General features: G+C 54.3%; 3 protein-coding genes across 3 annotated transcripts in view; 2 read left to right on the top strand and 1 right to left on the bottom strand.

The window, feature by feature from the left end:
• Positions 1–3,202: 3,202 nt before the first annotated feature.
• SNX33 (sorting nexin 33) lies at positions 3,203–13,510 on the bottom strand. Its single transcript, XM_044231076.1, has 2 exons — positions 10,746–13,510; positions 3,203–4,829 (listed from the first exon to the last, which is right to left on the bottom strand). Exons 1-2 carry the CDS (start codon positions 12,211–12,213, stop codon positions 4,576–4,578), a joined length of 1,722 nt encoding a protein of 573 aa, XP_044087011.1. The 5' UTR covers positions 12,214–13,510; the 3' UTR covers positions 3,203–4,575.
• Positions 12,997–21,402, top strand: IMP3 (IMP U3 small nucleolar ribonucleoprotein 3). The gene is made up of 2 exons (XM_044231087.1): positions 12,997–13,082; positions 19,670–21,402. The coding sequence occupies exon 2, from the start codon at positions 20,281–20,283 to the stop codon at positions 20,833–20,835; it is 555 nt and encodes a 184-aa protein (XP_044087022.1). The 5' UTR covers positions 12,997–13,082; positions 19,670–20,280; the 3' UTR covers positions 20,836–21,402.
• The window catches only part of SNUPN (snurportin 1), a 43,013-nt gene continuing 32,678 nt past the window's right edge, over positions 13,014–23,348 (top strand). The window contains exon 1 of the mRNA XM_044231084.1: positions 13,014–13,082. The gene's annotated coding sequence lies outside the window, so the exon portion shown is untranslated. The remainder of the gene's footprint in view (positions 13,083–23,348) is intronic.

The raw sequence follows: 23,348 nt of genomic DNA, 5'->3' as shown, positions 1-23,348 counted from the left end.
GAAATTCAGGTCAGTTGCAGAGAAACGAGGTGCTGTTCCTCACACAGGTTCATGTGTAAGGAGAAATCTTGGGTCAAGGCCATGGCCACTGTGCTGGGCTGTGGTCAGCCTCTTCATCCCTCCAGCTCCTTCCCATTTCAGCAGGTAGGTCTGCCAGCCTCCTGTTCTTTTACCTCTGGAGCAGAGCTCTGCCAGCCCCTTTTCCTTCAGACCTAAGTGAGTCAATCAAGACTTTGAGGAAAGACGTCAGGAAGCCGGGTTCGAGTCTAGCTCTACCTTCGTCTCACTGTGTGATCCCAGGCCGGGCCCATCTTCGCTGTAGCCAAGCCTCAGTCCCTTCATCTGTGCAATGGAACAACTCTGCCTACCAGGGCTGCTATGAGGACCAGGGAGACCACAGCTCTGTGAGACTTGCTTTTTCAACAGCCTGGACTGCACCGGGATTTGACTAACCAAACCAAACCAAAGGAAAAAAAGGTTTGCGTTAAACTATCCTGAACCCTGGGACTGGGTTTCACAAGCAGAGCCCTGTCTGGGGGAGGTGAGTTTTCATTTCTCTCCGTGGTTTTGGCCCGGGCTCCTCGTCTCCTACCCCAGCCCACGGAGCCATACTGGAGCTGAACTGGAAGGGAGACAGGTTGTGGGGGGGGGGGGGTTGGGGACCGGCCGGCTTGGCTCCGGGAGGCCTGAGTCAGCGGGCAGGCAGGCAGGGCGGGCCCAGTCCTCGCATGCTTGGGGAGGAGACGGTGCAGGAATGTTCCTTCCGCACAGGCCTGGGCCCTGCCCACCGCGTCCCGGCTCTGGTTCATGTGGATGCTGCAGCCTCAGCTCTGGCTGGACAGATAGGAGTTGCCTGGAGCTTCATTGGGTGGGTTCAGCCAGGGCCTTACTGAGGCAGGAGGGGCTGGCCTTGGGGACTGGCCGCAGAGCTACCCAGAACTGGGCTCAAGCCCTTGAACCTCCTCCAGCCCCGCTGGGTGACACCGCCAGCCACCACCCTCCACTAGACCTCGAGTTCCCCACCTGGACAGGCCAGTGTCAGAAGACGGGTGATGCCACTGGCTCCCCCCAGGAGGGAGCACGGGGGCAGTCTAGAAGCAGCGACACAGGTGACACCTTCGCTATGAGCACATGTGACTTGTAACCGTGTGTTTGAGTGTGTGTGGCTCTGTGCGGGTAGGACAGTGGGACATTGAGTGAGGACACGATGGGACCAGTGCTCTGAAAAGACGACGCATGTGCAGCCGTGGCCGTGAACATGGGACTGTGGGCAGTGCCATAGCTCGGAATGCCCCTGTGCGAGCATTTGTGTGCAAATGTGCACACAGGTGTGGCCTATGTCCCTGTGGGCAGGGTGTGTGGCCGCATGTAGCTGTGCCTGCTTGGGGCTAGGTGGCTCCAGCTGGGACTACGTGGACGTGGGGATGACAGCATGGCCGTGCCACAGGTGCAGGAGAGGTGCTGAGCTGGCCCTGGAGCCCCCGTCTACCTGCCTCCCCTCCAATGGTGGCACAGCTGTGGCAGAGCCATGGCACGGTAGTTCACGCCCCCCCACCCCCCCGCCAGCGTGTCGGGGAGGCAACAGATGCAGGATCTGAGCGCTGCCTCCATCCCCAACCCCCACATGTGGCCACAAAGCCAACTCCTTTCATGGCCTGGACCGAGACTGGGGATCAGAGATTCGGATCACCCCACCCCCAGGTCCTGATAGCTGCCCAGGGCAGAAAGAGGGGCCTTGTTTCCCACCCCCTTGGAGCAAAGTGAGGGAGGGAACTGGAGGCAGCTGAGCCCAGCTCAGTCTGGAACATCTGCCTGGCTAGTGACTGAGGCTCCCAGCGGGCCCTGCCACCACCAGGATGCTCTCACACCTCCCCCAACTGGTCCCCCAGGTCCCCCCTGAAAGGGGCTCCGGTCAGCCCAGACTAATCTCAAACTACTCCCCCAATACCCCAACCCACAGAGAGACAGAAAGAAACCTGAGGGAATGTCTGTGACATCCTCCCTCCCCCTTATACAGAAGCCTGCCCCAGCCTAGATAGCTCAGGATGCCGGCAGTAGACCTGGCTTGTCCCAGGACTTCATTTCTGGACTCTTCTCCCAGAGGCACACCCCTCCTGAGTCAAGCGTCAGACCGCCTTCCTCACCCTGACAATGGAAGGCGTGCAAGGTGACCCCCACCCCAAGGAAGGGACACAAGAGGGTAAAACTCTTCCCAGTGCAGGAAGCATGAACAGGGGACTTTCCAGGCACTGTGGGTTAGGAAAGGCGTTTCCACCACCCCAACCCAGACTGACCTCAGAAAGGAGCCTCCCCCACTGTGCCCAGAGTTCTGTCTACAGAAGGCTGCCTGGAGGTCAAAGCGGGAAGGCCCTTGGGTGGGTTGGAAAATGGAGGGAGGGGAAAATTCCAAAGAAAGTCCCAAATCTGACCTAATTTTGACCCAGGGCCAAGGGCCCATTCCAAAAGTTTCTCTGAGGGTGCTCTGCCCTGAACAGGGAGGCTTTGCTGCCCCTTTCCTACTGCACCCGCCATTCCTCACCCCTCTCACTGCTGTGAGCTCCCTGGGCCCCTGGCCTGGTTATAGCCTCCCCTGGGGCCCAGCCCTGCCAGCCCTATCCTCTTGCCCTGAAAGAGACCTGGGGTTTTCTAGCACCCCTCCTTCCCACGTGGAAACTGATTCTTGCTCATCCTAACTGGGACATCGCTGAGGGACTGGCCAGGGCAAGGGGAGGGCAGATCTCCTCAGCTCCCAACATGGAAGCAACCACAGGACCGGGTGCCCTGGAATGCTTGGGGAAGGACACAGATCCCGAGTGCCCCCCCCCACCTCCCACCTCTCCTGGACCAGGGCCTCCCTGGGGCACCCCCTTTCCATTAGACTGTCCTGAGCCTGGCCTCCTCTCGCAAGGTGCTCCTGCCGTCACTGATCACTGGGCAGTGCAGAAAAACCCTCAGCAGGACTCTACCCATTTGAGAGATGAGGAGCATGAGGACTGAGAAGGATGGTGTCCAGCTGGGGTCCACGGCCACCTCTAGCTCCCCAGCTAGCACCTGCTATCGGCACAGCCCTCCCTACAAGCTTTAGAGGTTTTGTGCCCACTAAGACCTCACAGTCTAATAGCTCCCAGGGACACTTGGGGTTTCATCCTTCTCCCACCCTCAATCCCTTTGGGATCCAAACAAACAAACAAACAAGTCATGCTTTTGTTGTCTTAATTGCAAAAGGTTTATCAAGAAAACAAGAACGAAAAAAAGATTCAAGCAGCAGGAGCCAGAAGTGGCCATGACCTCCTGGGGAGGCCAGCAGTGGCACCTGTCAGTTCCCCCAATCCTGATGGCCCACACCCTGGCCTGGGAGAAGGGAATAGCCCCCTTGAAGATGTAAACATGGGTGGGAGACAGCACAACCTGGCTGAGGAGGAAGCCGGGGCTGAAATCACAGTGAGGCTGGCCACAGGCGCGTGGGCCCAGGACTTCTGGAGCGGTGGACAAGCCGGCCCCTGTCTTTTTCCCCTTGGCCTTCCCTCTGTGCAACAGGAAGGATTCCGGGATTCATTGGGGCCTGCGCCTGCTCAGAATGTGGAGAGCTGTTGCTGGTGAACTCAAATATCTGGTAACTTCTGGGTGTCCTTTCCACGAAGGTGCCACCAAGGTCCTGGGGTCAATGACTTGTCTCAGCACCTTGAGCCCAGGGAAAAGATGCTGCATGGTCCCCTAACCAAGGGCTAATGGAGGCTCAGGAGGTGGAGGGGAGTCAGGAGGGAGTTGGCCTGCAGCTCCTCCTAAGGGAACAAAGTGAGGCAGGGACAGCGACATGGGAGGAAGAGCCCTTCCCTCTGTCACAAAGGCCAAAATCCCCACCAAGGGGGCACCAAACTTACTGGGGAAAAGTAAGGGAGAGAAGAGGGGGTGTTTTCATGTCTTCACACCTTTGCCCATGCTATTCTTCTCTCTGAATGTCCCCTCCACCCTTGGCCCCATCTACTGTCTGCCACGTCCTGTCATTCTCCAAAACACTACTCAAACGTCACTTACTCTACGGAGCCTTCCCTGACCAGCAGAATGAGTGGTTCTTTCTTTAAGCTTTCAGGAAGCCCTTATTTACCATCAGTCACTCTGTGTTGCCCTTGTCCGTTTCTGCGTCTGACCCCAGCTCGCCTGGGGACTCCCTGAGGGCAGGCATGTCGCAGCCCTGGTACCCAGCTGGCATCTGACATGGGGCCGCAGCAGGGCCACCCCGTGCCTGCTGAACGAGTGTGGGGGTGGTGGCCAGGTGAGTGAGCACTGCAGGTTCTAGGGGAGGCTAAGGCCGGGGCCCAGCCTCAAGCACTGACCCAGGGCCCAACCTCAAGCGCTGACCCACAGCCCAGGCCTCGGCCTAGAAGGTTCCTGACCCTGATCTCACCCCTGCTGTGCCCCTTACCTCTAAGAGCTGGGGGACTTCCACAGGGGAACCCAGGACTCGTCCAAAGCCCCCACAGCCCTCCCAGCCACTACTGGAGCAGGTGGGTCTAGTGAGCAGAGCACGTGGCGGCGACCAGGCCGAGGCGCAGGGCGGGGGCTGGGGACACATGGTCAGAGGCTGTCGTACATGCGCAGAGTCTTCTCCAGCTGCTGGCCCACCCGCTGGTAGAAGAGGATCTGCTGGCGCAGGTAGTTCTGCATCATGTGCTTGAAGTCGAGCTCACGGCGCTGGTGGAAGTGGTTCATTTCGGCCTGTAGGGCGAAGCCCACCACACGGCAGCGCCTGCGAATGCCATCTGCCTCGTCCTGTGCCATGCGGCCCTCATCACTCATGCGTTGGCTCTCCTTCACCTTGGCAAAGGCGCCTGGCACGGGCACAGTGGAGGAGGACAAGGGAAGTTAGGGCTCTGGTCTGCCTGCTTTGCTCCCTATACCTTCCAGGAGCCCCCTCAGGGACAGCCACCTGGGTATCTCCCCCAGGACCTCCCCCAAACCCTCACCATCGGGACATCTTCCCTCCAGACCTGGGGCACTGCCAGCGGCCTGTGGCACCCAGCCCATCACAGCCCTGCTGGCTGTATCAAGTTCCAGGACAGGGCCGTCCTTACCCAACACCAGCATCGTCTCTCACACTGGCTCCTAATCGGCTCAGACGTCACCTCCTCCAGAAAGCCTTCCCAGCAGCCCCCCAGGGCATGAGGCACCTCCCCGTGTTCCTGGGGCTTCCATCAGCCCTGGCTCTTACCACCCTGTGCTTGCTCTGCCTGCCTCCCTCTGCTCTGTGAGCTCAGTGTCTCCAGCACCCAGGACCAGGCCTGGCCCCCAGGAGAGCTGGGTACACGTCTGATGAGCGGATTCGACCGGTCCCTCCATGAGCAGCAACTAAGGGGCTCCCACCTCAGGCCCAGTGTCTAAGAGGTTCTCCACAGCACCTGACGAACAGCCAAGAGGGACGCCCCTCGACCCGCAGACGAAGGTTGCTGGCTGTCTGCCCAGCCAGGAGGCGCTCCAGGAGTTAGGCCCTGCACCCATTCCACGCTGACCCCGTGTTCATCAAACTCACCCTGCTCTTTCCTACCGCCACCTCTCTGCCCACAATATCTTTCTGCATAATTTAAGGCCCCTGATCAGACTCAGCCAGCATCTCCCTGCCAGAGCCTCCCGCAGTGCCCCTAGGTCGGATGCCTCCCACACCTCCCGACCCCTCTCCAGGGTGCTCCCGACCCCCATCACATGACTGATTCTAAAAACAGCACATCAAAGTCACCTGGAATTTTCCTTTGTGTGTGTCTCCCCACACACAGGCCCTGCCCCTCCTCAAACCAGCCTAGAGGGACCAGAGGAGGCCTTGCACTAACCAGGTGACAGATGGGGGACAAACCTGGGCAGGGGACCCAATTTAGAAGAATCTGAATAAATCAGCAAGCAGTTGGCGAATGAATTTCAGCTCTGCATTAACAGGCGCTTGACTGACTGTGCACTGAAGGCTGCGGGGCCAGTTGCAGGGGGAAGGAGGACGTCTTCCTGGGCCTGACGTGCACTCCTCGCAGGGCTAGGGACTGCACTGTGCAAAGCAGGGTACAGGTACAGGAAGGCCCGGCACACAGGACAACACAGCCCCAAGCGCTTGAGAAGCATCCAATCACGCCAACAGCCCACTGGGTGCCTCTGACTCTTGCTCAAGATGTCTAATGCATTCAAGATCCTTCTTTCAGTCATTTACTCTGTGGCAAGCCCAGGGCTCCACATGCTGGAAACAACTACAGAGGCACCCATAGGAGCTGGCAAGTGCATGGCTAACAGGGACACCTGAGGCAGGCAGACACAAGTCTGGAGGATCTCCAGGATCGCTCTAGAAAGAACTCCGCCATCACCAGCTCCCAACCCACTTGCTCCTTCTGCCACCCTCCCTGAGCCACCTCCCGCCTTCTGTTCCACCCCAACTGCCCAAGTCTGGGCAGGACAAGAAGGACCATCCCAAGGGCCAGCACAAGGGCTCAATAAGAGACTTCGGAGCTAAAGAGGTCCTAGAGGCCAGCAGCACAGAGGAAACTGAGGCCCTGCCAGGGAGGATTTCCCTAGGGCCTCCCAACCTCCTTCATGCCCCATATGTGGGGGTGCAGAGGTGCCCCCCACAGCTGGGGGTGTGGACATCTACTGCAGAGACCCCATGCTAGGTCACCCAGGTCACCCCATCTGTGTGAGGCCCCCAGATAACAGACAAGGAACCTACTTGAAAAGGAAACACTAACTAGCTTGGATTCTAGCTGCCTTAAAAAAATCTGGGTGTGGAGCGCCTGGGTGGCTCAGTGGGTTAAGCCGCTGCCTTCGGCTCAGGTCATGATCTCAGCGTCCTGGGATCGAGTCCCACATCGGGCTCTCTGCTCAGCGGGGAGCCTGCTTCCCTCTCTCACTCTCTCTCTGCTTGCCTCTCTGCCTACTTGTGATCTCTCTCTGTCAAATAAATAAATAAATAAAAATCTGGGTGCAGTGAGGGTGGACCCAGATTCTGGAGGGCTTTTCTGACCTTGGAGGAGAGAAAGTTTCCTTTTGTTGATGGGGAGGCAGAGGCCCAAGTAATAGAAATGAATCTATTGCAATTGCTAGGTATCCACACCCAGGCAGGGGGCCGGCGAGAGGGGACAAAAGCTGTGGAGGGGAGGGGACAGGCGGACGTCCCACCCTGCTCTCTGTCACCTCTCCACCCTGTGACTCAGATCTGGGGCTGAGGCCGAACAACCCTAACATACCCCAGAGACAGGCTGGGAGTCGGGGCTCAGGCCCATCGGGCAGCTCTGCTCTATTCCATGTAGGACTCAACCCCAGAGCTCAGGACCCAGGGAAGCCTCCTGCCCTGGCACGTGTCCTATAAGCTGGATCCCAAGAACTAGGAAAGGAAGGTGGGGTCCCAGACACACTCCTGAAGCTCCCACCTAAATCTAACCTGTCCCCACCTCTCCGAGGTAATCACCCCCAACCCACGTCAGGGACAGGAGGTCTGAGCCCCCGTCCCAGCTGCGTCACTTCCAGAAAGCCACTGGGTCAGAGGTCTCCCAGCTGTCCAGTGGAACAGGCTGGACTAGGTCTGATGCCACTGACTACTGCTCTTGGCAGTACAGTGATTTTGAGTTTCTAGATCTAAAAAATGGGATCATAACTGTCCCCACCCTAGAGTGTATTAGGGTTTAACAGAACTCATCTGTACAAAGTACTTAGGCCAGCACCCCGCAGAGTGTAAGAGCTCAAGATGCTCCATGCAACCATGTGCACCAGCTGCTGGTGGCTGGTAGCAAGAGGCTTCTCTTTGTTTATGGAAGTCTAGGAAGGGAGGGAGAAGGAGGGTTAGATGATAGCCTAGAACACAGAGGTCAGACCTGCCCATCCCCCCAGACAAGCACTTGGTCCTGCTGTGGACATGCTTCCACCGCCAGCCTAGGAGTCCCATGGCCGCTGCTGCACGCTGTGAGTTCCTGGGCCTGCTTCCGACCTGCCAAGCACGCCAACTGAGTTAGCAGGGTGCTAAGCACCCATCCTCCCTCATCCTTCCCCTCTGCCTCATCTACCCGTGCACCCATCCCTTGGGGTGCTCCTTCACCCCATCTGTCCGGCACAGGGGAACCAGCCTGGGCCGTGTACTCAGACACCGTTGGGCCCCAATTTCTGCTCTGCGTATCATCCCCACCTCACTGGACCTCATTGGGAAAATACAGGGGACCACAGTAACTTCCCTGCCCTGCTGGCTCACAGGGAGAGGCCCTGGATAGGCACTATTCCCCCTTGTCCCAGAGTAACTATGACTGGGGCCCCTTTTACCCCAAGACTGTCCGGGTTTCAATGGTTAATTATATGGTTCCTCTTCTCTTAGGTGACCCCTAGACTGCTGGGCCACCGGGCAGACAGAGTGGTGGCCTTCATCTCAGTACCAAGTAGACTCCACGATCTGCTTTACTAAGGGGGACACTGAGGGAGGAAAAACACCCTCACGGTCATCTCAGAGGCAATATTTGTCCAGATCCTGGCCTCCTGACCCCACCTAAGCCTCCTGTCTCCTTCCTTCCATGGCCTCTGCCATACGCTTGCTATCTTTCAGATGTCCTGATGGACTAGACAGAATTCTGGAGATCTGAGGCCCAACTTTCCTGCTCCTCTCTCTAAGAAAGGGTCCCACCCACATGGCCAGCATGGAACTCCTTCTCCCCTGATCAGGTCATGGTCCTCCAAACCTGTCCAATTCTGTCTCAGCCAGATCCCAAGCCCTCCTCCCTAACTTGCCCAGCCACAGCCCAGAAGGAGGAAAAGTAAGCCCAAATGAGTTGGTCCACTGGGGAGGGGTCCTCAGGGTGAGGGAAGGTGGGTTTGCCTCTGCCTAAGGTTGAATACATGAACCCAGATGACTGCTGGGCCCCCACTCTCAGAAAGACCTCAAGGAGACACTCGGAAATGGCCTCTCTTAGCTCTGCGTCCCTGCTCCTCTGAAAGGCCAGCCTGACATCACTGCTTCCTGCTTCAGTGCAACCCTGGGAGCCCTGGCTGGGGAAGGGGCCACCCTCCTTCCCCAGCTCTGGCCCGGGGTGGCTGTTTACTCACTGTGCCCCTGCTTTCCCCCGCCACTGCCCACACAGACATACACGATCCAAGGAGCTGGTTGAACCAGCTTTCCCAGGCCTGAGAGCAGCAGTGAACGTGCGTCTACTTCCGGCCAGGGAGACACCTGCCCCACAGGCCCCAGTCAGCCAGTCGCCTCTGCTGTATGCCTGCCCCAGAGCTCAGAGTCAGCTCTAAGGCATGACCCTGTTCTCCACCAGATCCTCCCCAGGAGGCTCCCCTCCTGAGAGTTCACTGGATTGACCTTCCCTTGTTTTCTAGATCAGGAAACTAAGGCCCAGAGAGGGGAAGACACTTCCCAGGAATACCCAGCAAACTGGGAACACAGCCAAAACTAGAACTCAGGGCTCATGTTTCCTGAAGCTGAAGGAAGGGGAAAGGAGGAGGACAGGAAGGTGAAGGTGAGAAAAAAGGGCAGGGAAAGGAAGGAGGATGAGAAAGTGAGGGGAGAAAGGAACCTGGGAGAAGAAGTTCTAGAAGGCGATCTCCTGGTAAAGTAGAACAGGGCTGGCGTACTTTGGGCTCTCCTGGATACAGAGGCAGAGGGTGGTGTTTGCTGTCCCCCAGGCTCAGTCCAGAGGTCTGCCTCCGAGCCCCACCCAGAGGAAAACTCCACACCAAGCCAGGCCTGACCTCAGGGCCTAGGGGCCCGGGAGCCAGCCCCACGCCCTGCAGACGTTCTTCCGGAGTTACCAAGCAGCCCCAGGGAGAACCACACCTCTCTCAACATCTGCCCGGCCTGTTGTCCCAGGACTCAGCCACCTGCCAGTTCAGCCCCTCACTCACTGCGCAGGCCAAAAGAAGCCAGGTTCAGGAAGGGGGAGTTGAATGGGCCATGTGGGTAGTGCCCCGAACCCCTGTTCCTCCCCTGGACCAGCCCGGGTGCCCCTAGGTGACCTGGGATGAGTCACTTCCCTGGCAGTTCCTTGACGGCCCAACAGTAACAGAGAGGGGCTCATCCTGTCCCTCCCCAACGGAGGGGGGCCATGAGAACTGAAAACACAGCTGGGCTTGGGAACTGGCCAACATGGTTGTGTCCTTAGGGAGGCGCAGGAGGAAGGGACAGTCTCAGCTGGGCCATGAACTCCCTGTGCAGCCAGCCTTCTGCGGACATCAGCTTCTTCATCTGCAAAATGGGGACAGCGAGCCTCCCGCACATGGACAGGGAGCTCACAGATAGGGTATGCAGTGCGACGAACAGGCTCCAAAACACGAGGGCAGGGAGTGGAGCTTGAGAGGAGTGGGAAGACAGGCCACACTCTGTGCTCTTGTTATCTGTGTCCCTGTCCCCCACAAGCCTCTGGGCTCCTCAAGGGCAAGGCCTGGGCCCCGGTCATCTCCATGTTCCCAGACTCAGCCTGATACCTCGACGGGCTCAGCACAGAATGGCTAGATGATCAAATGAAACAGAAACAGAAAAAATGGAATGTATGAGCAAACGAATGGACAATGAAAGATAAACAGCGAGCTCCATGAAGTCAGGGACCAGAGCTGTCTACAGTAACATCCCACACATAGACCAGCACCTGCCCCATGGCAGGTGCTCAACACAATGTGGAATGAATGAATGAGACAGAAAGACTAGACCGGCTGCTATTCCCCTAGGCTATCCTCAGATTTCCAGTGCCCTGCAGAGCGCAGACTCGGCAAGGTCTCCTGCCCACTCTGGCTCTTACCTTTCTGCAGGTGAATGATATCGGGGAAGTTTGAGAGCAGGCCCTGGTAGAGGGAGAGCGTGTCAAGCATCTGGAAGAGGTCGTTTTTGGGCTGCTCCGCAAACATCTCACCAACAGCTTCATATGTGCGGCCCGTGTGAGAAATGGCGCTGTTGAGGGCCTCAGAGCTAAACGGGGGGTCCATCTGGAAGGCATGGCTGATGGCCTGGAAAGCACTGCCCAGCTTCTGGAACTCCTTGCGGAAGCCCCCCACATGCTTGCGCACCAGTTCCGAGGCCACGGTGCTGAGCTGCAGGACACTGTCATCCATCTTCTTGCTGAAGGCCTTGAACGTGTCCACACGGTCCTCCACGTCCTGCAGGTCCTGGTGCTCCGTGGGGATCTGGAAGGTGAGCAGGAAGCTGGCACCCACCATCTCATCCTTCTCGGCCCGGCGCTTGCCCATCTTCCACTGCTTGTCATCCAGGCAGCTGAGGAAATGCTGGAAGCCCTCATACTGGGACAGCACGGGGTGGCTGGTCATGTGGTCCATCCAGAGAATGAGCCGACGCTTCCGCTTCTCAATAAAGTCCTCCTCGAAGCGACCTGTGGCCTGCTTCTCCGGCAGGTGGGGCACCGAGATGACAGTGAACTTGTGCAACAGGCGGTTATAGAGCCAGTCAAAGTGTTTGTAGCGCCGGTAGACTGGCGAACCGGCATGGGTCGGTGTGAGCTTGTAGGAGATGTAGCTTTTGATGCCCTTGAACTTGGTCTGTTTGGTGGGGTCCTCCACGGAACAGGCAAACGGGTGGGGGTTGGCCTTCCACTGGGGACCACGAGGGCCCATTTCAATGGAGTACGTCTCGGCAATCTTGGCCATCATGGGCACATCACCCAGGATAAAGGCCTCCACTCCAGAGCGCACGAAGCACGAGAAACGGTTGAGGTTGCGTCCCACCACACTGCCGCGCTTGGCAGACGCCAGGCTGTCCTGCCGCTCCAGGGCTGGCTTGGGCCGAAAGGCCATGTGCTGGCTGGGGTAGGCACCAGGGTAGGAGAGGTTGAGAGGGGGGTGCCCGTTGGTGCCCAGCCCACCAGCCCGAGGCTCCTCTACCACCGTGCTTCCATCATCCCAGTCATCCCAGTCATCGTCATCATCCTCCTCAAAGCTGCCCTGGTGTGAGAGGAAGCCACTGACCCCACCACTCCTGGAAGGGCTGGCCACACCAGAGCTATCGTACAAGCTCACCTGGGTGCCCAGAGAGCCTGGGCTGCTGGAGTAGTCGGCATGGTTGGGGCTGGCACCAGACCGGATGATCTCCACATAAGAGGCAGGGAAGAGCCCTGTCTCCCCCCGGCTATTCTGGCCCTGCAGCCAGCCATCCAGCGAGGTCTCACTGAAGATGACCAGGTCCTCATCCTGATGGATGCTGATCTCCTCCTTGTTCTCGCTGCGGAAGTCATAGAGGGCTCGCCCTTTCAGTGCCATGGCTGGGCCAGTGGTAGAGAGAGACGAGGACAGCGTCCTGCCCAGAACTGGGAATGCACTAGCAGCTCAAGGCCTGTCACAGCAGCTCAGTCTCTTGGCCCCTAAACTGGGGTTTACTACCCACAGATGCTATCCAGCCTCCCACTACTCAAAGCAATGTCCGAGGCCCATTAACTGCCTATTATTATTAGGTCTCCGGAACACTCCTGTGAGCAAGGAGAGATCATGTCCATGTAGTCTCTCCTTTCTTCCCCTCCCAGAAGAAAAGTCAAGTGAACTGGAGAAATCAGCTTTAAGAGGGCAAGAATTTGACACTTTCCACTGGAACAATGTCCTAAAACAGAAGAGAATCACTCAAAAACCACCGTTTCAGAAACCGAGGCAGCTCTGGCTCTCAGCTCCTTCAGGCTGCTCTCGCATTCCTCTGCAAATCTGCTCCTTCCTCCTTCCTCCTCCTCCTGGGCCACTGGGTTTTCAAAAATCCAGAAAATCCAAGAAGGGCATGGAGAAAAGCAGCAGCCTCTTGAATCCAGTCCAAGGGTGGATGTGTCCGGCTTCACAACGAGCCAGGCCGGGGGGGAAAACAAGGACTGAGGCTTACACAACAGGCCGCCAACTCCGTCGACCCTGGCGGCCCAGCCGGCTCTGGCCGGGCCTCTGGCCCCCCGGCCCCCAGCCCTCAGCCGGCTCAGGAGCCTTCTCCCCGCCTCCGGAGCGGCCAGCCCCCACCCTAGGGAAGGAGGGGGCGCGACGAGGCGCTCTGGCGACTTCTGGCCACTAGCTGAGTGGCCTCTTTTGTTTGCCTAGCTCCTCCGCAGTTTCTGAGCCTGAAGCTGACCCTGATCTGAGTCCAAGGATCCCGTCCAAAGGTAAGCCCCGCCGTCCCCGGTCCCGGCGCGCAGGCCCTACAGACCCCCAGCCCTGGCGTGCACGCACACACTCAACAGGAGTTTGTAGAGTGCGCTCCGGCAAGCAGATGGCGCGCCCGGCCGGCTGGCGCTCGGTCCTCCGCTCGGCCCCGCGGTGTCCGGCAGGCGGGCGGCGGGCTGTGCCCCCGGCCCGCCTCCTCGTTCAGCACTCGCAGCCCCTCTGCGCCGCCGCCAGCTAGACCTAGCTCCAAAACAACAGAAAAAAGGGATTGCGGGAGGCGGTGTCCGGAGAAAGGAGGGAATAGCCGAGGGGGAGGTGAGGGGTGGGGAGAGGGAGGGAGGGAGGGAGGAAAAGCTGGCTGGGGAATTGGGCAAACTCCACCGCACTTCCGTGCGTCCTGGCTGGGCCGGCACGGCCCGGCTCCGCCCTCCCGCGGCCTGGAGCGCTGCAGCCGGGGGCCTCCGCCTACTCCTCGCGGCTTTCCTTCTCGCGCTCGCCTTCCCTCGCTCGCTCGGGTCTGGGTCTGAAGGAGGGGGCCGGAATTCTCCAGGATCCCCTGCCAGTCCGCCCCGCGGGGAGACACCTCTCACCCGAGGAGCTGAGCGCCGCCGCAGCCGCAGCCGCCGCCGCAGCCGCCGCCTCGCCTTGCCTCCTGGGTTCTGTCACCCTCCTGCCTTTCCCATGACGCAAGTGACGGAAAACTCCGAAAGTTTGCAAAGTGAGGGCTTGCGAGGAGGATGCCAGAGCCAAGACCCGGGGGAAGGGATTGAAGAAGGGTGCCGGGAGAGCAGCCGACGCCCCCCTCCCATTCCCCTGCCCTTTCACCCCTTCCCTGGGGAGACAGGATGAAACTGGGCCGTGGCGCAGCCTGGGGATTGTTCTCCGGAGGGGGCCCCAGGGCGGCCCCAGTGCCAGCAGCGCCCTCTGGGAAGAATCCTTAGAGGCCTGGGATACTGACCGCAGCAGGTCCTGGTACTTTAGCCAGACAAGGCCAGAAGCGCCCCCTGCCCTGGGAGACTTCCTTCAGAGGGAAAGACCTAACCCTGCGTATGTAGCAACCGGGAACAAGCTTAGGCACGACCGGTTCCCTGATGCTTTGTGCGGCCACGGGGACTAGATGTTCATCTGCAGTCAGCAGCAAGGAGAGAGGGGTGGTCTACAGAGGCTTGGGCAAAGAGGCAGGGGGGATCTGACACTCGGTCAGCCCATCCGGGACACTTTGGTCGCTAACTGTCGGGCACTCTGCTGGGGGCTGGGGATTACATCACAACAGGCAATAGGTATTGTGTCTTCTTGGGCTTACAGTCCACGGTCTTGTCTTTAATTCATCTATCCGGTGTCTGTCTCACTCATTCAGTCATGCAATCAAGGAAGCATCAATTTAGTAATCATTCTGTATCAGGCCCCCTAGGCTACAAAGATAAATAAGACATTGTCCTTGCTTTCCTGAAGCTCAGATACATCAGATCGGTAACTCCCTACCCAGTGTCATCAGGGGAATGAAATGTGCATGGGAGGGCACTTGTCCCATGGCTGGAGCAAGGATTGGGAAGGCTTCCTGGAGGAGGAGGTGCTTAAGGTGAGACCAAGGCTTTAGCCCCTACTCCTCTTCCTGGCTATGCCCTGGAGCCTTACCTACCCTCTTCCAGCTAGAACATCCTTCCTCCTCATTCTACTTTTCCTTCTTTTTGCAGATTAATTGGTACAAGGTAGAGCTGCTAAAGCTGGGCACCTTTGCCTGGTTTTTGTTGTTGTTGTTTTGGTTTGGTTTTTTGTTTTTTTAAAATATTTTATTTATTTGACAGACAGAGATCACAAGTAGGCAGAGAGGCAGGCAGGGGTGGGGGGAAGCAGGCTCTCTGCTGAGCAGAGAGCCTGATGCAGGGCTCGGTCCCAGGACCCTGAGATCATGACCTGAGTTGAAGGCAGAGGCTTTAACCCACTGAGCCACCCAGGCGCCCCACCTTTGGCTGTCTTGAGGGTTATAGGTGCAGGTCTCTGGCCCCAAAACCCAAGTTCATTGTACGGTGAGTAGATCTGATTCCCTATGCAGGGCTGGCATATGACCTGAATAAAGGCTATGTACAAACCCCTGAAGGCCAGGTTTTGTTTTGTTTTTTTTAATTTTTATTTGTCACTGTAGTTGACATACATGAAACTAAAATACATTAGTTTCAGGTGTACAACATAAGTGATTTGACAATTACATATATTACCAATTGCTCACAGTGTTAAGTGTAGTTACCAGCCCAGGTATTAAACTGCAAAGAGAAATACAACTGTCAGGCAGGCCTGAATTTTTGCATCAACAGAGCATGGTAGTCTGAGCTGCTCCTTAGGAAACCCAGTTACCAGAAGGTTAGCTCAGAACCAGAAAACCCCGTGATAGGAAGAGGAGATGGTGTGACAAGTCTTTTAGCCAAGAAATCTTGAGATCTTGACCCCCACAATAGGGGTAGCCTTGATTCTAAGGATTCAGGTCATCCTACTCTTGCTACAACCAGAGCTGGAGTATGTTTCCCCCAGTTACTTTTGGGATACCCTTTCTTTGTGATCTTTCTTCAGTTCCCATAGCCTCTCTCCAAGCTGAGCCTAACAACAGCAACTTCTTCATCAGTGCCACATACTGCTGTAAACGTTTTACCTTTATTAGCTCCATTAATACAATCAGTAGGATTTCTGCTTACCCAACCAGGATCCTAGTCCAGCCACCACCCTGATGGCCTTTGAGTTGATTCCTAAACACCTCAGTCACACATTCACAGACCAAGAATCTCAGACTTAATCCTACATCTGTTCTGGGTGGGGTTTTTCTAACTCTCAGGAGCCACCCTTATGTCCAGGTTCTTGGGAAAAATTCTCTTGAGTCTCATAGAGATTTCCATCCAGTACTGGTATCTTCAATTCCCTCCCTTTCAATGACCTTCTTGAAGTCTAGGGATAACACCACTCCCCCGACCCACCCCGGCCCAGGTGCTAGTCCCTGGGAAATGCACTAACCTTTGTGGTTTCCCTACACCCTGCCCATTCCCTTGAGACAAAGTCCTTTTATTTAATTCTCCTCACATTATTCTTTTTTAAAAAGATTTTTTAATGTATTCATTTGACAGAGGGAAAGAGCTCAAGCTGGGGAAGCAGCAGAGGGAGAGGGAGAAGCAGGCCCCCCCGCTGAACAGGGAGCCCAACCCTGGGATCACGACCGGAGCCAAAGGCAGCCAGCTGCCCCTCCTCACAGCGTTCTATTTGGAGTGTGTTCTCTTTCCTGCTGGGGCCCTGACTCATACTCAGCAAACAGCATCCATTCCCCATCCAAGCACCCAACTCTCCTCCTTTAGCAAAGGAGTCAGCAAGGAGAACTGCAGCCAGTGGTTTCCAAGCTGACCCCACTGGTGGCAGCGAGAGTACATGGGACTACACTGTAACAATGCACAGGAGAGGACAAGAACCTGAGATAGTGCAAGGGTACCGGGCTAGGGAGAAGTAAATCTGGGACTTTATGCAAGTAGAATAGACTGGAATGGCATCCAACAAGCTGTGGGTATTGAGGAAAAGAGTCAACCCACATCTTTAAAAAATAGATTCTCCACTCTACTTCCCCCACCAGCTACTGCCCCATTTCTCTGCATGCATGAGCAAAATTTCTCAAAATAGCCATCTATACTAGCTGCCTGCAATTTCTTTATTTCTCTTCTTAAACCCCTCTAGCCAGTCTTTCATAGTCACACTCCACTGAAACTATTCTTGTCAAGGGCAAAGTCATCAATGACCTAATAGTTATTCTCAGCTCCCCTCTTACTCAACCTCTCCTTAGCATTTCACTGGGTTGATCACTCTTTCCCCCTCTATACACTTTTCATTTGCATCAGGGAGACCATACTCTCCTGGTTTCCCTTCTACCTCACTGGTTCATCCTCCTCTCTCTAATAATTCTTAATCCTAGAGTGACTACAGAAAGTGCTCCTCTTAACTTTTCTAACCTATTCTCTCCTTTGATGACCTCCCAGGATCATCTTTCTGGCAATAAATTTCAATTTTTTTAATCTCCAGCCTAGGCCTTTCTCTAGAATTCCAGACTCAAATGTCTTTCTCCTTGACATCTCCCTGGGATGTCTAATAGACACCTCCAACCCAACACGTCCCAAGAAATATTGGGTACTGCACGCCAGACCTGTTCTACTTGGCAGCCTTTCCATCTCAAGTGATGAGTAGTTTCTTCCACTTGCTCAGGCCAAAAACCGGAGCCGTCCTGGACTCTTCTCATCATCCTGGGACTCCTGTCACATCAGATTTTCACTACTGCTCTCCTGGTTCCAGCCAATGTCTTTCTCAACCAGATCACTGCAACAGTTTCCTAATGATCAGTTTCCATCCTTGCTTCCTGACAGTCTATTCTCAACATGGCAGTCAGAGTGAGCCATTTAAAACATGAGTTAGATGTCAATCCTCTGCTTAAACCATTCAGCATCTCACAAATGTAAAAACCAAAGTCCTATGAGCCTCTGTCATCTGAACCCTCTTTCTTCCCCTCATAGCCCACTGCTCCAATGAGAATGGCGTTTACTCCTCTTCTGACATGCCAGGTGAATTCCTGTCTTAAGGCATTTGCAGACTCTGTCCTCTTTCTGAAATACTCCTCTCCCAGATATCCATATGGCTAAATCCCTATAAAATATCACCTTCTCAGGGACGCTTGAGTGGTGCAGTTGGTTGGATGACTGCCTCCGGCTCAGGGCGTGATCCTGGAGTCCCGGGATCGAGTCCCACATCAGGCTCCCAGCTCCATGGGGAGTCTGCTTCGCTCTCTGACCTTCTCCTCGCTCATTCTCTCTCTCACTGTCTCTCTCTCTCAAATAAATAAAATAAAATCTTTAAAAAAAAAAATCACCTTCTCAATAAGACCTCCTCTGACATGCCCTATTTAAAATTAAAGCCCTTCCTCACCCCCCAAAACCCCAGTTGTGTTTCATAATGCTTGTCACTTAACACATATAGTTTAGTTTTTTACTATGTTTATTGTCTGGGGAGCAGGAAGTTAACCAAGAGTCCTACTGCAGACATGCTGAGCAAGGGCTGAGGATGGAGGTGAGGTTGGAGGAACATGAAGGGTGAGGATGCAGTACAAAGTGGGAGAAGATATTTGTTCCATATATAACTGGTTAAGGTTTAATATTCGTAATACATAAAGAACATCTTCAAACCAATTAGAAAAAAAAAAAGCAAACTGTATTAGTTTTCTATTGCAGCTACTACAAATTACCACAAACTTGGTGGCTTAAAGCAACCCAGTTTTATTCTTTCACAGAAATCCAAACTGGATCTCACTGGGCTAAAATTAAAGTGTCATCAGGGCTATATTTCTTCTGGAGCTCTAAGGAAAAAATCATTTCCTTGCCTTTCCAGCTTCTAGAGGCCGCTCACAGTCCCCTGCGTTTGGAACCCTTTCATCTTCAAAGCCCACTATCACATCACTCAGACTTCTGCTTTCATCATCCTATCTCCTGACTCTTCTGCCCCCCTCTTTCATTTATAAAGACCCTTTTGATAACATGGGACCCACCCAGATAATTGAGAATATTCTCACCATCTCAAAATCTTTAATTTAACCACATCTGCAAAATCAGTGTGTATACAAATTACCTGGGGACCTTGTTAAATGCAGATTCTGATTCTGTAGGTCAGGAATCGGCCTAACATACTATATTTCCAACAAGCTCTTTGCTGGTCCACTGACTCCACTTTGAATAAGAAGGCTCTCAATGTATTTAGAGATGCATGTGTAATGATAAAACTGTTTTTTACTTTTTAAGCAAAAGGAAAAAATAAACACAAAACTCAGAAGAATAGATACCATTAGCTCTGGCTAGAGGAGTGACTGGAATAGGTAGATGAAATGGTCCTAGCGACATTTTCTTAAACTGGCTGTCAAGGTTCAAAGTCAAGGGTCATAAGTATTCATTATATTTTGTAACTTCCATATATTAATATATTATTTTCCATATCAAGTATCATATACTTAAGAGGACGATGAAAACCATACAAAAATAAGACAAAATGATCACCGAAGAAGCTAGGTGGCGTCAAAGGCCTGGGCAAAAAAAAGTGGTGAGTGCATATAACTTACAGATGTAACTAGCCATAACAGCGTTAAATTTCTTAAACTCGGGCGCCTGGGTGGCTCAGTGGGTTAAGCCGCTGCCTTCGGCTCAGGTCATGATCTCAGGGTCCTGGGATCGAGTCCCGCATCGGGCTCTCTGCTCAGCAGGGGCCTGCTTCCCTTCCCCTCTCTCTGCCTGCCTCTCTGCCTACTGTGGTCTCTCTCTGTCAAATAAATGAATAAAATCTTAAAAAAAAAAAAAAATTTCTTAAACTCAGTACTGGGTGACCAGAAGTCCACCCACCCAGTCGGGCTAATTTGTATGAATTCATCTGAGGAGTTAGGTTTCGTACTTAATGTCCAAATTTCTCAGACTTGCTCTGTTTTAGGAACCACGTGGCAATCCTGCTAACAATAGTTTTCCAGGAGGCTCCCGTATAGATCTCGATTCTATGCATGTAAGGAAACAGCCTGAGAATCAGTATTTTATAGGTTCGCCGGTGTCCAGCCCCGCCAGACAGGGAGGAACCGCTAGCAGGCCCGGCGGTAGTGAGCCCCGTGGACTACCGGTCAGCCCCCGAACGTCCGGCTCCGGAAAGATCCCTACCAGGTGGGAGGGACCCGACGCGGGTTAGCACGGTAAACTCCATCCAACAAGCACGGCGGTCACCTGTCTTCCCCCAGCACTGTCCTCAGCTTCTCTGGGCAGACCCACCTGAAAGTCCCTAAAAGGTGTAAGTCTGAACGAGAGGAAACGACTACCGCACTAGAGGATACATTTTTGGTAACTTAAGACCTCGCGAAATTTTTTAACAAAAAAATGAAAAAAAAACACCTCCCCGTGAAGCCTTTCCGCCCGCCACCCCACCTCCGGCCTCTCTCCGCGACTTCCTCCCGGTCCCCTCAGCCAACGCGAAAAGAAACGCGAGACAGAGATGTGAGGCGCGGCTCACTCTGACCAATGGAAATCGAGGGCGTGGTCTCGAGCCTTTCTCTCAGTGGCCAGGGGGCCCCAGGCCGGGCCTTGGCGCTCGGAGGCGGAAGTCGCCGTCGACTCGTGCGCGTTCTTAGCCTGGCAGTTTGCTGCACCGGGAGCCGCCATCATGGTGCGGAAGCTAAAGTTTCACGAGCAGAAGCTGCTGAAGCAGGTGGACTTCCTGAATTGGGAGGTCACTGACCACAACCTGCACGAGCTGCGCGTGTTGCGGCGTTATCGGCTGCAGCGGCGGGAGGACTACACGCGCTACAACCAGCTGAGCCGGGCTGTGCGCGAGCTGGCGCGGCGCCTGCGCGACCTACCCGAGCGCGACCCGTTTCGCGTGCGCGCCTCGGCCGCCCTCCTGGACAAGTTGTATGCTCTCGGCCTGGTGCCCACTCGTGGCTCGCTCGAGCTCTGCGACTTCGTCACGGCCTCGTCCTTCTGCCGCCGCCGACTGCCCACCGTGCTCCTGAAGCTGCGTATGGCGCAGCACCTCCAGGCTGCCGTGGCCTTCGTGGAGCAGGGCCACGTGCGCGTGGGCCCCGACGTGGTCACCGACCCCGCCTTCCTTGTCACGCGCAGCATGGAGGACTTTGTCACCTGGGTTGACTCGTCCAAGATCAGGCGGCACGTGCTGGAGTACAATGAGGAGCGCGATGACTTCGATCTGGAGGCCTAGCGGGTCGTCCCGGCCAGGGCTGTGCCTCTTAGATGGGACAGCTGAGAACTGAAGTCTGAGATTCTGTGAGGGCGCTCTCCCCGAGAGTGTGTCAGCCAGGCTTTGGTTCTTAAGAACTTAGCCCCTCAGCTGCAGGCTACACACAGAGCCAAAGGGTACGGCCGTTTTCCATGAATTTTGTTAGTCCTTGGACTGTTGATAAATGACTGATTTAAGAGTCACTGGGAAGAAGTTTGGTGCTGCACTGTGGATTTGTTGGATTGTGTGCCTGAAACATTGTAGTGTGAAGGAACTCTGGTCTCCACCCCCTTCCCCTGTAATACAGCTTTCCCTGTATTATCTTGTAGCAGGACAATTTGGTTCAGTCTATTTAATTAGAATACTTGCTCTGGTTTTGTGATTAATCTGTTGCTCTGGTTTTGTGATTAATCTATGTACAGACGATGGAGAATTTGGTCTCACGTTTTCATAAAATGGGTGTTAACTGTAGTATTATGGGTGCCCTTCCTTGCCTAAAGGAAGACTTCCAAATGCCAATAAATGGTCCAGCTGCTTTGTATGTGCAAATTTTTGTCTGTCTGGTTTTCTCTTTTAGGTACACATCTGGGCTCCTAAGGCTCAAAAACCCAGCAGAAAAGAATAGGGTCAGCAGCGACCTGCCTGTGGGTGAGGCCTGCCACAGGGGGGCATGTGGAGGTTGCAGGATGTTGTACAGGGCTGGGCAAATTTGTCAGTTTACCAATCCCTTCCTCAGAATGAGTGTTTTGGCAGAGCTCTTCCCCACAAGACTTCCTGTTGATATTCCAGCCCCAGGAAATACCATATTAGAGGGTGAAGTGTTTGCTGTTTCCTTGCCTAAGGAAATAATCACCCTGTAGCTTGGCCATCTAGTGGTTAGAAGTGGCCCAGGGAGGGTCCTGGAAACATGTTCTTCGTGGTAGGAAATTGGAGAATAGGAATTCTACCTCTTTTTACCCAAAACTTAACACAAGGAGAAAAGGTAGGATGCCAAGACCAATGGATTGGCTTTTACATGTGCCTTCTCCATTACCCAAGGTGAAAGTTAGCATTTGGTAGAGAAACAAGGGAAGGGGATGCTGTGGAAGGTAAATAGCAAATACCTCTATCATGTGTCAGGCACAGTTGTAAGTGCATTATGTGAATTAATCTGTTTAATCCTCCCAGCAGTGCTAAACTAAGAAGTGGGGAATCCAATTATCCTCTGCTTTTCAGATAAGGGAACTGAGGCAGAAATGGGTCAAACTGCCTAAGTTTGCATAGCCAATAAGCGGCGGAGCTGGCATCATGCTCGCTTTAAGAGACTGTCAGTGTTGTCACAGCCAGTCCCTGAGATAATGTAGGGGTATAGAGAGAATCCCCGAATTTGAGTTTCCAAGCCAGCAGAGAAGCAGCACCAACCAATGTGATTGGTCCCCGACAAGATGCTATACAAAGGTTCAAGCAAGGAGCAGACTTTGGGCTTCAAAGACTTAACTCTCACTGAGACCTGTGTTAGGCTGTCCTTTGATCTTCCCAACAACCCTGCAAGGTATGGGTATTCTCATCCCTGTCTTTAAAGTGTGGGAAATAATTGAAACAAGAACTTTGTCCAAGGTTGGGGTTCAGGTCCAGGCTTATGTGACTCTAAAGTCCATGTTCTTTTCAGGGCCATTGCTTTAGAAGTAGAAGGAAAGGGAATCCTACTTAGCTCGGGTGGCTGGGCACAGTCTCTGCCCATCTGAGGAATGTCCTCAGGGCTTCCAGGATTGGGGATCTCATGGGGAAGCTGATGCTCTAAAACCCACCTCTGGCTCCTACCCAGGTCCCACAGGCCAAGGCAGGTAGATTGACCCTTTGGAGTAGTTGGAGCCTGCTTCTATAGCCCAAACGGATACAACTTCCAAGTTCTCTTAAAGGAAACTGGGCTTAGGGTCTCGGGAGTAAAATACAAGAGTCTTTAGAAAAGTCCTTCTTTCTTTGAGAGGAAGATATGAAAGAATAACTTAGCAAAAGTTATCTAAAAACTTAAAAACGGGTGTAGCTCAGTCTGTTAAGCATCTACCTTCATCTCAGTTCATGATCCCAGGGTCCTGGGATTGAGTCCCACATCCGGCTCCCTACTCAGCAGGGAGTCTGCTTCTCTCTCTCTCTCTCTCTCTCTCTCTCTCCCTGCTTCTCCCCCCAGTTCGTGCGCTCTCTCTGTGTCTCTCTCAAGTTAAAAAAAAAAAACTTCAAAAAAACTTGTAAAAACTTAAAAAACAAAAACAAAAGCTATGCAAGATTCAGAAGGCAAGTTCTCGAACCAGGCTACCTGGTCTGAATTGGGGCTTCTAGGCTTAACTAGCTGTGTAACGTTGATGATTTTTCTTAGCCTCCTCTGTGCCTCCATTTGCTATAATACAAATGTGTGGTAATACAGGGTAGGGGAAAAGAATGGGGAACTACTGCTCAACAGGTACAGAATTTCCATTTGGGCTGATGAAAAAATTTCAGAAATAGATTGTGGTGATGGT

This window comes from Neovison vison, chromosome 13 (assembly GCF_020171115.1).
Source record: "Neovison vison isolate M4711 chromosome 13, ASM_NN_V1, whole genome shotgun sequence".
Classification (NCBI taxonomy): Eukaryota; Metazoa; Chordata; class Mammalia; order Carnivora; family Mustelidae; genus Neogale; species Neogale vison.
The sequence above is the reverse complement of the archived record's forward strand: the minus strand, read 5'-3'. Positions and strand labels throughout refer to the sequence as shown.